Source organism: Arachis hypogaea, chromosome 10 (genome assembly GCF_003086295.3).
Source record: "Arachis hypogaea cultivar Tifrunner chromosome 10, arahy.Tifrunner.gnm2.J5K5, whole genome shotgun sequence".
In the NCBI taxonomy this organism is placed as follows: domain Eukaryota; kingdom Viridiplantae; phylum Streptophyta; class Magnoliopsida; order Fabales; family Fabaceae; genus Arachis; species Arachis hypogaea.
The window spans coordinates 23,717,756-23,734,743 of record NC_092045.1 but is presented as its reverse complement, the minus strand read 5'-3'; the positions used below and the strand labels follow the sequence as shown (position 1 = coordinate 23,734,743).

General features: G+C 37.5%; 1 protein-coding gene across 1 annotated transcript; it reads left to right on the top strand.

Annotated features, from left to right (window-relative positions):
- Positions 1-930: 930 nt before the first annotated feature.
- Positions 931-7,006, top strand: LOC112715386 (uncharacterized). Its single transcript, XM_072204710.1, has 4 exons — positions 931-1,677; positions 1,768-1,868; positions 1,972-2,086; positions 3,644-7,006. Exon 4 carries the CDS (start codon positions 5,633-5,635, stop codon positions 7,004-7,006), a length of 1,374 nt encoding a protein of 457 aa, XP_072060811.1. The 5' UTR covers positions 931-1,677; positions 1,768-1,868; positions 1,972-2,086; positions 3,644-5,632.
- Positions 7,007-16,988: the final 9,982 nt, after the last annotated feature.

Genomic DNA, 16,988 nt, shown 5'->3' with positions numbered 1-16,988 from the left:
CTAACTCTTTTTATCTTTTTTTCTCAATGACTTTTTCCTTAATTCCTCATATTAATGCCATTTTTCATTAAAACAAAAAAGATAAAATTGAGAAAGCAGAATATTCAATAGAGAACTTTGTGCTCTCACTCCTTGAATCAACCTCAAGCCATTTATCCCTTTAATAGAGGAGTAAAATTTTCAAAATTTGAAACTTGGCTTAAGTAATTTTGACTTCTTCTTCCCTAACTCAGCAGCAAAAGTGGCACAGAAGAGAGATAGAATAACAACAGTGATTAAACCATACATGCATCCATTCCTATTATCTTTTCTTTCATTGCATCCATTCCTATTATCTTTTCTTTCATCCTTTTTCAAATACAAGCATGCTACATATACAAACATTTTTGGCTTACAAGTCTTACAAGTCGGCACAAGCCCAACAAAACACACGCGCATTACATTCCTACATTCAAGAGTAAATACACGCACGTTACTCAACCTGTAAGACCTAGAACTTTCGAAAAATATTACTATGAGTTAATTTCAATTTATATATTCATTAAAAATTTTACTTTTAGAAATGATTTCATTAAAAATAATTAAATCAAGTTTTGATAATTAAATTAAAAATTTTACTTAATCTTATAATTATTGAATAATTTTATATATTTAAATTATACAACTTAACAATCTTAAAAGAATAAGAATTTCACACGATTTAATTAAATAATTGAAATTTTGGAATTTAATACTCTAATTTTTATAAACAAAAAATAAATTATATTATTTCTAATTTTAAAATTAAAATATTTGATTAAAAGTAGATTAGTAAATTAATAATTAAGTAGTACTTTTTTAAAGTAATTTTAAGAGATCATATTAGATTTCAATTTTTATAATATGCTTTAACTTTATTAAAATTGACCAAACTTCAATTTATCCAAAATTCTTAATTTTACTTTTATCCTAAATTAAACCCTAATTCCCAAATTAATCTCCAAAAATCTTAATCCTTCTAACCTAACCCTAACCACCGCCAACGTTTCCCTTTTTTGACCCAACCCAGCAGCTGTAAAAAAGAAAGAAAGAAAGAAAGAGGAATAGTGAGAGTAAAGAGGGGAGAACGGGAAAGCTGAGAAGAGGGGGAAGGAAAGGGGACGGCGCCAGCGGGGCTGGGAGCCGCCGTCACCGTCGAGTCACTCAGAGAGAGAGAGGAAGAGCGCGCCAAGGGAGGAGCTGCTACCGCCGACCTGGAGCTCGCCGCACGCCCCGCCGCGTCGCCGTCTCGCCGCGTTCAGCTTCCCGCCGATTGGTCCATGAACCGCCATCAAGGAAGGAAAGGGGAAGAAGGGAACTGTCGCGGAACCTGTCGCCACCGCCGCCACCGTCATCGCCGTTTAGCTGCGGAGGAGAGAGAGGAAGGTTGCGAGGGAGCCGCCACGTCGAAGTTAGATCTGTCGCCACCGTTGAGGGTGTCACCGTCGCTACTCGCCGCTCTGAGCTGCACCGCCGCGACTGTGATCGCCAGAAACGGTGCTGTCGCCGTTAGAACTGCTTGAAGATTGCCGCTGCTTCTTCTGACTCTGTTCAACCCGCTGCCATCGCCGGGAAGACTCTGCCGTTGCCCGCCGGAGCTCCACGCCGCCGCCACTGCCACTGCCACCAGAAACCGCTACTAAGGCCTAAGTCAGTTTGGTAAGCTCTAATCTTGCCTCAGATCTTCTTTTCTGTTAAGTTGCTTGTACCGTGAGTTGTTACTGAGGTTGTTTGCATCGGATTATATAGTCACCACTACTGCAGAACCATCAGAGCTTTCGGCTGTTATTAGAGCTGCTGTCCAGTCAATTTGGAAGCTGCTACTGTGTCGTTCTATTCTGTTTATCATGGTAAGATTATTCGGTTCCGTTCTTGTTTATCGCAATACTCTATTATCAATTATATTCTAATATCACTCAATATCTATCCCGCGTTAATTCTAAATTATGTCAGATATGTGGTTGTTGTCGTGATCCCTGCGGTTGCTTGGGAATTTCTGCGGTTGCTGCCGATTAACATGAGAATAAGGATTTAATGGGTTTAATTATGCAACTTGCGACTAATCGAGGTAGGGTTTTTCTTAAAATCTATTTTACCTTACAGAGTTGTTACAAATAGATATTAATGTGAGAAACAGATGTCTATGATTATGATTGTCTTATAAATGTGGTTGTTTGCTGGACTGAATGACTGATTGCTTGATTGCTTAAGTAGTTTGTGATTGCTGAAAAGAAATTAGTTTGAAAGGTTATTTAGTTGAATTATTATGAAAAATGGTTTTCTTGGTTTTGAAGTTATTTTTGATAATGTAAACGAACCGGCTTTGGAAATGATTTGGTATATGAAACTGAATTAATTTTGGAAATGGTTTAATTTTGAGTTAGTTTGACTTTATAAATGATTTAGTATTTGAGCTGGTTTGATTTAAAAAAAAAGATTTATTATTGGTACTGATTCGCTTTAAAAACAATTTGATATTGAAACTGGTTGAATTTTGAAAACTGAATGAGATTTGGAAATGGTTGAGAAAAAGGTTTGAGGAAGGTTTAGATGGAACCCGAAAAGGGTGGCAGAATCCAAATTTTAGAGGAGATGCTGCCGAAAGTTTTATAAAATTGGAAGTTTTATTCGAAGTAATTAATTAAAAAGACTTGTTTTTAAACGTTACATGTTTTAAGATTGATTTGTTTATTAAAGAAAGAATCATGTTTTGAATTGGGATTGTTAATGAACGAAAGGGAAAGAAGGATAATGATGATTTTCTTTGAAATATGGTTTTGAATGAATTTGAGAATGAGATTTGGATTGATGAATGTTGAGAATGTTGAGATATGGATTGAGAATGTTGAGATATGATCTTTGAATTATTCATATGGCTTGAGAATTTGAATTATCTGAGATACGAGGTTCCTTGAATAAAGTACCATGGTTTGCCACCACGTGTACCAGGTTAAAAACTCGATACTCTGTTGACGCTACGACGTAAGTGTGACCGAGCACTATATAAATTCTCGGGAATGTTACCCCCATTGAGCAATATCGATTATTTGAGAAAATGCTATGCATAGACTCTTAGGGATGCACGTCGGGGGACAGTCTAAGGACAATTCAGACTTGTCGAGTTGGCTGGATAACCGACAGATGAGTCTCATCAGCCATAGGACAGACATGCATCATATGCATATGTATGCTTTGCTTGGGTTTGAACTTGTTTTTGTTTGTCTAATTGTTAAACTGTTCTTAACTACTACTTGAACTATTTGCTTTAAATGCTACCTTCTTGTGCTTTTCTTGTCTGTCTTGCCTGTGTTTGTCCTGGCGTGCCACATTTGAGAATGAATTTTGGTGCTGAATTAATGATTGTGTTGTTTGATTGCGTGGTTGGTTTCTGTTTGAGATTTTCTTATAAGAAAGGAAAGGTTTCGGATTTCTGAAAGATTAAACATTATTTCTTTAAAAAGGTTTTGAACGCTTACCTATTAGTTTTTTAAAAGATTTATAAGAAAATGATAATCACTGAGTTTGAAAACAGTTCTCTTATTAAATATCTTCTTATGACACCTTTGAAACTCCGTGGTGAGACTGTGTGGTTAGGTTCTCACCCCCTACAACTTTACCTTTTCAGGAACCGGAAGAAGAAGCATTAAGGAGAGTTGTACTACGTTTGGTTATATGCTGTTGTATTAATTAGATTATTTTTTTCCCTTGTCTTTGTTATTACAATTTTATAAGAGGGATAGGAGTTATATATATATATGTGTGTGTGTGTGTGCGCCTTAAGATAAAGTATTTATTTCCGGTTTTCAAAGAAATCAGCGATACGGTGTTGTGTCACAGGCTCCTATTTTAATATTAAGTATATAAAGTAGTCGTAATACTTCTTACTATCAGAGTGGCGCAGATGGAAGCGTGACTTTCTGGTAGTGAGGGTGTTACATTATGGTATTAGAGCGGTCTTTCCTGTAGAGCCTTGGGAATGGATTGATTATGCTTCAATTGCACACTCTGAGAGTCTGTCATGTAATAGGTCTTGTTTGAATAACGAGAATTAGAGTTTTATGCACATGACGGTCTATTGATTAATGCTATTAGTCTTGCATTTCATAATTCCTGGTATTAAGTTTGACCAGCTTAACTCTGGTGAATTATGTATACGTAAGCACTAATGGGTTATCATAGACGATTTGCGAGTCACAAATAACGCGAGTGGCGGGTTTTGGGAACGTTAGAAACTAAGTTCTAGAAATTAGTTCCGTTTCGACGTATAATCTTTATTCGTGCTTGACGTTATCTTTTTCTTTATCAATTGTATTAGAATCTCTAGTTCTTGATTTTTTCTTGGAATGTGTTTTAAATATTTTTCTACCATGTCTTGTCATTCATATATATCCTTGTTTGATTATGTTTCTAATTGTTACTTGAATCTTTAAGGAACATTCAACTTTAACATTGTTCATAAATTTGGTATTTGTTGATTAATTATTTGAAATCTTAAGAGTTGCGATTCATAATAAACTGATTATGCGATTTAGTTGTCCTGTTTTGTGTTCTACAACTATTGTGTGTCCTGCTCGGATTACCATCTTTGGTTTTATGTTTCTTTGTAAAAATGATAGAAATTGACCTTGTTTTGATAAAATGCATCAATTCTAGTAGTTTTTTTCTACAATTTTTATTTTAGGATCTCTTTTGAAAATAGTTTTACATTGGTCCTTTTTCTGTTTAATTCTAATTGTGACTATTAGTTGAATTCTAAATACGGCAACCTTTAATTTTATAAATACTTCCTCGCAAAAATGAATAATTTCTATATAAAGTTAAAGCATGTTTCTATTTAAAAGTACTACTTAGTCTTTATTTATTTTTACAAGAATACCTTACCTTAGCTTTTCTCATTTGAACATAATTTGATTCTTTAGCAACATTATATATATGAAAATTAACTAAGATGAAAATTAAACAAGAGAATTATGAATCTCTTTATGATGTCTGGGAGAGGTATAGAGAGATGCTAAGGAAATGTCCCTCGGAAATATTTTCAGAGTGGGTGCAGTTAGACATCTTCTACTATGGGCTTACAGAAAAAGTCCAGATATCTCTAGACTACTCAGCTGGTGGATCTATACACATGAGGAAGACAATTGAAGAAGTTCAAGAGCTCATAGATACAGTTGCTAGAAATCAGCATTTGTACTTAAGTAGTGAGTCCTCCATGAAAGAAGAGGCGAAGGCAGTATCCACTGGACTTAGTCCTCCAGAACAAGTTGCTGAACTCAATCAGCAATTATGTTATCTAATAGAACAGCTAGCAGAATTTAAGGAAACGCTACAAGAAACCAATGATGCTAACCAAAGTATGGAAAAACAATTGAATCAAACAAAACAGCAGTTATCCAGACAAATAACAGAAGGATGTCAAGCTGTTCAATTAAGGAGTGGAAAGACATTAAATGTCTCAACTCAAGGCAACATAAAGTCAAGGAAGGAACAACTGATAGAGGATGAGCAAACCACTGCCCAAAATCCTTCTGAGGATAGTACGAGCCCAGAGAAGAATAATTCTGTCATTCAAACGCCAGAAAAAGGTGAAAAATTAGCGTTAAACGCCTAGTGGATGCCCACTTCTGGCGTTCAAACGCTAGAAAAGAGTGAAAAACTGGCGTTAAACGCCCGTCCAACCCCTAATCCCGGTGTTCAAACGCCAATGAGGGATCAGACACCTGAAAGTGCTGATAGTAACCCTCCTAAGAAGGCTTCTCCAACCACCTCTGTAGGAAATAAACCTGCAGCAACTAAGGTTAAGGAATATAAAGCCAAGATCCCTTATCCTCAGAAACTCAGCCAAGCAGAACAGGATAAAAAATTTGTCCGCTTTGCAGACTATCTCAGGACTCTTGAAATAAAGATCCCGTTTGCAGAGGCACTTGAGCAAATACCCTCTTATGCTAAGTTCATGAAAGAGATCTTAAGTCATAAGAAGGATTGGAGAGAAACTAAAAAAGTATTCCTCACTGAAGAATGCAGTGTAGTCATTTTGAAAAGCTTACCAGAGAAGCTTAAAGATCCCGGAAGCTTTATGATACCATGCACATTAGAGGGTACTTGTACCAAGACAGCTCTATGTGATCTTGGGGCAAGTATTAACCTGATACTTGTATCCACTATCAGAAAGGTTGGTTTGACTGAAGAAGTCAAACCAACCCGGATATGCCTCCAACTTGCTGATGGCTCCACTAAAATTCCATCAGGCGTAATTGAGGATATGATTGTCAAGGTTGGGCCGTTTGTCTTTCCCACTGACTTTGTGGTGCTGGAAATGGAGGAGCACAAGAGTGCAACTCTCATTTTTGGAAGACTTTTCCTAGCAACTGGACGAACCCTCATTGATGTCCAAAAAGGGGAGGTGACCCTGAGAGTCAATGAGGATGAGTTTAAGTTGAATGTTGTCAAAGCTATGCAGCACCCAGACACCCCAAACGACTGCATGAGCGTTGATATTATTGACTCTCTAGTGGAAGATGTCAATATGACTGAGAGTCTTGAATCAGAGCTAGAGGACATTTTTAAAGATGTTCAGCCTGATCTGGAGGAACCAGAGAAAACAAAAGAACCTATGAAAACTCCTCAGGAAGAGGAGAAGCCTCCTAAACCCGAGCTCAAACCACTACCACCATCCCTGAAATATGCATTTCTAGGAGAGGATGACACTTTTTCCGTGATCATAAGCTCTGCTTTAGAGTCACAGGAAGAGAAAGCACTAATTCAAGTGCTAAGGACACACAAGACAGCTCTTGGGTGGTCCATAAGTGATCTTAAGGGCATTAGCCCAGCCAGATGCATGCACAAGATCCTATTGGAGGATGATGCTAAGCCAGTGGTTCAACCACAGAGGCGGCAAAATCCAGCCATGAAGGAAGTAGTGCAGAAAGATGTCACTAAGTTACTAGAGGCCGGGATTATTTATCCTATTTCTGATAGCCCCTGGTGAGCCCTGTCCAAGTTATCCCCAAGAAGGGAGGTATGACAATGGTTCATAATGAAAAGAATGAACTGGTTTCTACAAGAACAGTTACAGGGTGGTGTATGTGTATTGACTACAGAAAGCTCAATACAGCCACCAGAAAAGATCATTTTCCTTTACCATTCATAGACCATATGCTAGAGAAACTAGCAGGTCATGATTACTACTATTTTTTGGATGGCTATTCAGGTTACAACCAAATTGCAGTAGATCCCCAGGACCAAGAGAAAACAACATTCACATGTCCATCTGGAGTATTCGCCTACAGAAGGATGCCATTTGGTCTGTGCAATGCACCTGCAACCTTTCAAAGGTGCATGCTCTCTATTTTCTCTGATATGGTGGAAAATTTTCTGGAAGTCTTCATGGATGACTTTTCAGTATTTGGAGACTCATTCAGCTCCTGTCTTGACCATCTAGCACTTGTTTTAAAGAGGTGCCAAGAGACTAACCTGGTTTTAAACTGGGAGAAATGTCACTTTATGTTGACTGAAGGAATTGTCTTTGGGCACAAAATTTCGAACAAGGGAATAGAGGTGGATCAAGCTAAGGTAGAGGTATTTGAAAATTTATCACCACCTGCTAATGTAAAGGCAATCAGAAGCTTTCTGGGGCATGCAGGATTCTATAGGAGGTTTATAAAAGATTTTTCAAAAATTGCAAAACCTCTGAGTAATCTGCTAGCTGCTGACACGCCATTTATCTTTGATAAGGAGCGTCTGCAGGCATTTGAGACTTTGAAAGCTAAGCTGGTTACAGCACCAGTCATCTCTGCACCAGACTGGACATTACCATTTGAACTAATATGTGATGCCAGTGACCATGCCATTGGTGCAGCGTTGGGACAAAGGCATGACAAGCTTCTGCACGTCATTTATTATGCCAGTCGTATTTTAAATGACGCACAGAAGAATTACACAACCACAGAAAAAGAGTTACTTGCAGTGGTTTACGCCATTGACAAGTTTAAATCTTATTTAGTAGGATCAAAAGTGATTGTGTACACTGACCATGCTGCTCTTAAATATCTACTCACAAAGCAAGATTCAAAACCCAGACTCATAAGATGGGTGTTGCTTTTGCAAGAGTTTAATATAGAAATAAGAGACAGAAAAGGGACAGAGAACCAAGTAGCAGATCACCTATCCCGAATAGAACCAGTAGAAGGGGCGTCCCTTCCTCTTACTGAGATCTTTGAAAACTTTCCAGATGAGCAACTCCTTGCCATCCAGGAAGTACCATGGTTTGCAGACATTGCAAACTACAAGGCTGTGAGATTCATACCCAAAGAGTATAGTAGGCAGTAATCAAAGAAATTGATTTCGGATGTAAAGTACTATCTTTGGGATGAAACATATCTCTTCAAGAGATGTGCAGACGGAGTAATCTGTAGATGGGTGCCTAAAGAAGAAGCACAGAAGATCCTCTGGCATTGCCATGGATCACAGTATGGAGGACATTTTGGAAGTGAGCGAACAGTCACAAGAGTCATCCAATGTGGCTTCTACTGGCCTACTCTCTATAAAGAGTCCCGAGAGTTTGTATGTAATTGTGATAGTTGCCAAAGATCTGGCAATCTGCCTCACGGTTATGCCATGCCTCAACAAGGGATCTTGGAGATTGAGTTGTTTGATGTTTGGGGTATTGACTTCATGGGGCCTTTCCCACCATCATACTCAAACACTTATATTCTGGTGGCAGTGGATTATGTATCCAAATGGGTGGAGGCTATTGTAACACCCACTAATGATACTAAGACAGTGCTGAAATTCCTCCAGAAACACATCTTCAGCAGATTTGGAGTCCCTAAAGTACTAATCAGTGATGGGGGCGCTCATTTCTGCAATAAACAGCTTTACTCTGCTATGGTTCGATATGGAGTTAGCCACAGGGTGGCAACTCCATATCATCCACAGACAAATGGGCAAGATGAAGTCTCTAATAGAGAACTTAAAAGAATCCTGGAACAGACTGTGATTGACCGTAGAAGGGATTGGGCAAGAAGCTTGGATGATTCTCCATACCAGCTTGTGTATGGAAAAGCCTGTCACTTGTTAGTGGAACTGGAACACAAGGCCTATTGGGCAACCAGATTCCTAAACCTTGATGCCAAGTTAGCTGGAGAAAAACGATTGCTCCAGTTAAATGAGCTAGAGGAATTCAGGCTCAATGCTTTCGAAAATGCAAAATTTTACAAAGAGAAAGCAAAAAGATGGCATGATAAGAAGCTGTCATCCAGAGTCTTTGAGCCAGGACAGAAGGTTATGCTGTTTAACTCTAGGCTCAGATTATTCCCCGAAAAGTTAAAATCCCGGTGGAGAGGACCATATGTGATTACAGGTGTGTCACCATATGGATATGTAGAGCTTCATGATAATGACTCTAACAAAAAATTTATTGTTAATGGACAGAGAGTCAAACATTATCTTGAAAGCAATTTTGAGCAAGAATGCTCAAAACTGAGACTTGACTAAAGCTCAGTAATAGTCCAGCTAAAGACAATAAAGAAGCGCTTGCTGGGAGGCAACCCAGCCATTAACAAAGCTTATTTGTTAATTAAATGATAATTTTACAGGTTCATATTAATTATCTTCAAGGTAAAATAGCAATTGCATGAGTTCACAGAGTTACAGAAGGATTCAGAGGATAAAACAACAAAAAGAAGCTCACTGATGCAAAAAAGCCAGTAAAAGCTGTTTTGGATGTTAAGCACCCAAAAGAGGCATCCACTGGGCGTTTAACGCCAGTAGAGATAGCTATCTGGGCGTTAAACGCCAGAAAAAAGCAGCTTCTGGTCGTTTAACGCTAGATTTACAGCGTCCTGGGCGTTCAGAAAAATGCCCAGTGATAAAGGAGTTTCTGGCATTTAACGCCAGCTATAAGCAACACCTGGGCGTTAAACGCCCAGACCAAGCACCAACTGGGCGTTAAACGCCCAAAACATGCAGCAGTTGGGCGTTTAACACCAAGATTGTGGAAGGGAGGAAGTTTTTGTTCCCAACTTGATTTTTTTTCAAATTTTCATGTTTCCATCCATAATATCTTGCATAAACATATTACAAATCCTAATTTTTCAAATCCTTTTTCAAAGATATCAAATGTATCTTAATTCTAAACATAAATATTTTTCAAATCCTCTTCAACTTCTTTTCAAATCTTTTTCAAAACAAATCTATCTCTTTTTCCTCTCAAATCTTTTCAACTTATCAATATCTTTTTCAAATCTTCACAATATCTTTTTCAAAATTTAGATTTATCTTTTTCAAATATCTTTTATATCTTTTCAATTTTAAATTACATCTTTTTCCTATCATACTTATCTTTTACAAATCATATCTTCTATCCTATCTTTTTCCAAAAATTTTCGAAAACCCACCCCCTCCCTTTAAATCCACGTTCGGCCTCCCTCCTCTCCTTCACAATTCGAACTTGGCTCTCCCTCAATCCCTCTCCTTTCCTTTCTTTTGCTTGAGGACAAGCAAACCTCTAAGTTTGGTGTGTTTATCCATGATCACTAAGCCAATACCCACTAAGATCATGGCTCCTAAGGGAAAACAAACCACTCCAAGAGGCAAGAAAGAGAATATTCCAAAATCACTTTGAAATCAAGGGAAGTTCTTAACCAAAGAACATTCAAACCATTACTACAAAATAATAGGTCTAAGGTCAGTGATCCCGGAAGTTAAATTCGATTTGAAAGAAGACGAATATCCGGAGATCCAATAGCAAATTCGAAACATGAGCTGGGAAATCCTAGCTAATCCTAAAACAAAGGTGGGAAGAAATATGGTTCAGGAATTCTACTCTAATCTGTGGCAAACAGACAGGTAGAGAATAGCTGGAACCGCCTTCTATGACTACTGAACTCTAGTCATAGGGAAGATTGTTCACCTCTACCCTGATAAAATAAGAGAGATCTTCAAGCTGCCTCAATTGCAAGATGACCCAGATTCCTTTAATAGAAGAATGATGAGAACAGATAAGAGCTTGGACAAAATTCTAGAGGACATATACCTCCCTGGAACCAAGTGGACAACCAACACAAAGGGTGTCCCAAACCAACTCAAGAGAGGAGATCTCAAACCAGTCACCAGAGGCTGGATAGACTTCATTGGGCGTTCTATACTGCCCACTAGTAACAGCTTTGAACTCACCATCAAAAGAGCAGTAATGATCCATTGCATTATGTTGGAAAAAGAAGTGGAAGTTCATCAGCTGATTTCTTGTGAGCTTTACACAATTACAAACAAGAACTCCAAGGATGCCAAATTGACTTATCCAAGCTTAATCTCTATGCTATGTAAAGATGTTGGGGTAAAGATGGGAGTAAATGAGTATATCTCAGTCGAGCAACCAATCACCAAAAAATCAATGGAAGGACAACAAGTGCAGGACGACCCCATCAAGAGGAAAGCACAGGAGTTCCTCCCGAAAATCCCTCAAATTGAATACTGGGAGCGTCTTGAAGCATCTGTTACCAAGTTGCAAGAAGCTATGGACCAACTAAAGAAAGAACAGAAAAATCAAAATAGCATGCTTTGCAAACTGCTTGGGGAACAAGAAGAGCAAAGGCATGAACTGAAGGAACTGAAGCATTAGAAGCTATCTCTTCAAGGGCCGAGCACTCCACAGACTAAAGGAGCATCCACCTCCCAAAATAAAGGTTGTTGAGTCCTAATCTTAGCCTTAACTCTGTGATAATTGTTCTTATTAGGAATTTACCTTAGAAGTTATATATGAGTAGTAGTAATTAGTATATCTATTTTGATTTTATCTCTAATTAAGCTGTAATTTATTTTTCTCATCATCATCAAACATGAATAAATTAGCAGATTTTTAGAATAAGGAGGCAATATTTTTTCGAGTTTTTAATAAAGAAAATTCTAATTATTTATATGTGGTGGCAATACTTTTTGTCTTCTGAATGAATGCCTAAACAGTGCATATTTTTTATATTGAATTTTATGAATGTTAAAATTGTTGGCTCTTGAAAGAATGATGAACAAGAGAAATGTTATTGATGATCTGAAAAATCATGAAATTGATTCTTAAAGAAAGAAAAAGCAGTGAAAAAAAAGGAGCAGCAGAAAAAGCCAATAGCCATTTAAACCAAAAGGCAAGGGTGAAAAGGATCCAAGGCTTTGAGCATCAATGGATAGGAGGGCCCAAGGAAATAATTCCAGGCCTAAGCAGCTAAATCAAGTTGTCCCTAACCATGTGCTTGTGGCATGCAGGTCCAAGTGAAAAGCTTGAGACTGAGTGGTTAAAGTCGTGATCCAAAGCAAAAGAGTATGATTAAGAACTCTGGACACCTCTAATTGGGGACTCTAGCAAAGCTAAGTCACAATCTGAAAAGGTTCACCCAGTTATGTGTCTGTGGCATTTATGTATCCGGTGATAATACTGGAAAACAAAGTGCTTAGAGCCACAGCCAAGACTCATAAAGTATCTGTGTTCAAGAATCAACATACTAAACTAGGAGAATCAATAATACTATCTGAATTATGAGTTCCTATAGATGCCAATCATTCTGAATTTCAAAGGATAAAGTGAGATGCCAAAACTGTTCGGAAGCAAAAAGCTACTAGTCCCGCTCATCTAATTAGAATCTGAGCTTCACTTAAAACTCTGAGATATTATTGCTTCTTGATTCCTTTTTATCCTATTTTATTTATCTAGTTGCTTGGGGACAAGCAACAGTTTAAGTTTGGTGTTGTGATGAGCGGATATTTTATACGCTTTTTGGGGGTAATTTCATGTAGTTTTTAGTATGTTTTAGTTAGTTTTTAGTATATTTTTATTAGTTTTTAGGCAAAATTCATATTTCTGGACTTTACTATGAGTTTGTGTGTTTTTCTATGATTTCAGATATTTTCTGGCTGAAATTGAGGGAGCTAAGCAAAAATTTGATTCAGGCTGAAAAAGGACTGCTGATGCTGTTGGATTCTGACCTCCCTACACTCGGAATAGATTTTTTGGAGTTATAGGAGTCCAATTGGCGTGTTCTTAATTGGGTTGAAAAGTAGACATCTAGGGCTTTCCAGAAATATATAATAGTCCATACTTTGCTCGAAGATAAACGATGTAAACTGGCGTTTAACGCCAGTTCCATGTTGCATTCTGGCGTTAAACGCCAGAAACAAGTTGCAAATTAGAGTTAAACGCCCAAAATAGGTTACAACCTGATGTTTAACTCTAGAAATAGCCCAGGAACATGAAAAGCTCAACTCTCAGCCCCAGCACACACCAAGTGGGCCCCAGAAGTGGATTTCTGCACTATCTTTCTTAGTTTACTCATTTTCTATAAACCTAGGTTACTAGTTTAGTATTTAAACAAGTTATAGAGATTTATCTTGTACCTCTTGACATTTTTAGATCTGGACTTTGTACTCTTTGACGGAATGAGTCTCTAAACTCCATTGTTGGGGGTGAGGAGCTCTACTGTGTCTCGATGGATTAATGCAATTATTTCTGTTTTCTATTCAATCACGCTTGTTTCTATCTAAGATATTCATTCGCACTTCAATATGATGAATGTGATGATCCGTGACACTCATCACCATTCTTAATCTATGAACGCGTGCCTGACAATCACCTCCATTCTACCTTAGATTGAATGAGTATCTCTTGGATTTCTTAATCAGAGTCTTCGTGGTATAAGCTAGAATCCATTGGCAGCATTCTTGAGAATCTGAAAAGTCTAAACCTTGTCTGTGGTATTCCGATTAGGATTCAGGGATTGAATGACTATGATGAGCTTCAAACTCACAAGGGTTGGGCGTAGTGACAGGCACAAAAGGATCAATGGATCATATTCCAGCATGAGTGAGAATCGACAGATGATTAGCCGTACGGTGACAGCGCACCTGGACCATTTTCACTGAGAGGATGGATGGTAGCCATTGACAACAGTGATCCACCAACACACAGCTTGCCATAAGAGGAACCTTGCGTGCGTGAAGAAGATGACAGTAGAAAAGCAGAGATTCAGAAGACAAAGCATCTCCAAAACTCCAACACATTCTCCCTTACTGCGTAACAAATAATCATCTCATACTCTTTCACTTTTTACAATTGAAACGAAAGAACCCCATTGGTATCCTGACTAAGAATAATAAGATAACCATAGCTTGCTTCAAGCCGGCAATCTCCATGGAATCGACCCTTACTCACGTAAGGTATTACATGGACGATCCAGTGCACTTGCTGGTTAGTTGTGCGGAATTACATAGTGTGAGTGTAATTTTCGTGCACCACTCCACTCTGTTGCCACTGCCACCAGAAACCACTATTGAGGCCTAAGTCAGTTTGGTAAACTCTAATCTTGCCTCAGATCTTCTTTTTTGTTAAGTTGCTTCTACCGTGAGTTGTTACTGAGGTTGTTTGCATCGTATTATATAGTCACCACTGCTGCAGAACCATCAGAGCTTCCGGCCGTTATTAGAGCTGCTGTCCAGTCAATTTAGAAGTTGCTATTATGTCATTCTAGTCTGTTTATCATGGTAAGATTATTCGGTTCCATTCTTGTTTATCGCAATACTCTATTATCAATTATGTTCTAATATCGCTCAATATCCGTCCCGCGTTAATTCTAAATTATGTCAAATATGTGGTTGTTGCCGTGATCCCTGTGGTTGCTTGGGAATTTCTGCGGTTGCTACTGTTAACATGAGAATAATGATTTAATGGGTTTAATTATGCAACTTGCGACTAATCGAGGTAGGGGTTTTTCTTAAAATATATTTTACATTACAGAGTTGTTACAAATAGATATTAATGTGAGAAAAATATGTCTGTGATTATGATTGTCTTATAAATGTGGTTGTTTGCTGGACCGAATGACTGATTGCTTGATTGCTTGAGTGGTTTGTGATTGCTGAAAAGAAATTAGTCTGAACGGTTATTTAGTTGAATTATTATGAAAAATGGTTTTCTTAGTTTTGAAGCTATTTTTGATAATGTAAATGAACTGGCTTTGGAAATGATTTGGTATATGAAACTGAATTAATTTTGGAAATGGTTTAATTTTAAGTTAGTCTGACTTTATAAATGATTTAGTATTTGAGCTGGTTTGATTTTTTTTTTTAAAAAGAGATTTATTATTGGCACTGATTCGCTTTGAAAACAATTTGATATTGAAACTGGTTGAATTTTTGAAACTGAATGAGATTTGGAAATGGTTGAGAAAAAGATTTGAGGAAGGTTTGGATGGAACCCGAAAAGGGTGGCAGAGTCCGAGTTTTAGAGGAGATGTTGCCGAAATTTTTATAAAATTGGAAGTTTTATTCGAAGTAATTAATTAAAAAGATTTGTTTTTAAGCGTTATATGTTTTAAGATTGATTTATTTAGCAAATAAAGAATCATGTTTTGAATTGTGATTGTTAATGAACGAAATGGAAAGAAGGATAATGAGGATTTTCTTTGAAATATGGTTTTTGAATGAATTTGGAAATGAGATTTGGATTGATGAATGTTGAGAATGTTGAGATATGGATTGAGAATGTTGAGATATGATCTTTGAATTATTCATATGGCTTAAGAATTTGAATTATCTGAGATACGAGGTTGCTTGGATAAAGTACCATGGTTTGCCACCACGTGTACCAGATTAAAAACTCGATACTCTGTTGACCCTACGACGTAAGTGTGACCGGGCACTATATAAATTCCCAGGAATGTTACCCCCATTGAGCAATATCGATTATTTGAGAAAAGCTATGCATAAACTCTTGGGGATGCACGTCGGGGGGCAGTCTAAGGATAATTCAGACTTGTCAGGTTGGCTGGATAACCGACAGATGAGCCTCATCAGCCATAGGACAGGCATGCATCATATGCATTTGTATGCTTTGCTTGGGTTTGAACTTGTTTTGGTTTGCCTAATTGCTAAACTGTTCTTAACTGCTACTTGAACTATTTGCTGTAACTGCTACTTACTTGTACTTTCCTTGTCTGTCTTGCCCGTGTTTGTCCTGGCGTGCCACATTTGAGAATGAATTTTGGTGCTAAATTAATGATTGTGTTGTTTGATTGCATGGTTGGTTTCTGTTTGAGATTTTCTTATAAGAAAGGAAAGGTTTCGGATTTCTGAAAGATTAAACATTATTTCTTTAATAAGGTTTTGAACGCTTACCTATTGGTTTTTTAAAAGATTCATAAGGCAATGATAATCACTGAGCTTGAAAATAGTTCTCTTATTAAATATCTTCTTATGACAACTTTGAAACTCCGTGGTGAGACCGTGTGGTTAGGTTCTCACCCCCCTACAACTTTACCTTTTCAAGAACCGAAAGAAGAAGCATTAAGGAGAGTTGTACTGCGTTTGGTTATATGCTGTTGTATTAATTAGATTATTTTTCTTCCCTCGTCTTTGTTATTACAATTTTATAAGAGGGATAGGAGTTGTATGTTATATATATTATAAGATATTATGTAAAAAGGCTTGTATATGAATCTATGCCTGCTTGTGTTTTTTTAAGATAAAGTATTTATTTCCGGTTTTCAAAGAAATCAGCAATATGGTGTTGTGTCACAGGCTCCTATTTTAATATTAAGTATATAAAGTAGTCATAATACTTCTTTCTATCAGAGTGCGCAGCCGGCAGCGTGACTTTCTAGTAGTGAGGGTGTTACACAACCACTTTCTGTTTCCAAAGCGTGCTACTCACCATTATGAACGACTCTTCTTCTTCTTCCTCGATGAAAACCACAACTGTCATTTTTCTTCGTGTTTCTCCTCCCCCTTCTCTTCTTCCTTCTTCTTCTCCTCCTTCTTTGTGTTTCTCCTCCTTTTTCTTCGCGTGTTTCGTCTTCATCGTTGTGTTTCTCCTCCTTCTTTTTTTGATTTTGTAACATTATATATTTTTTTCTTCTTTATTTGATTTTTTCCTCCCAAAAAAAGTTATGAGAATATGAAATAAGAAGAAGCAGCAGAATATGAGGAGGAGA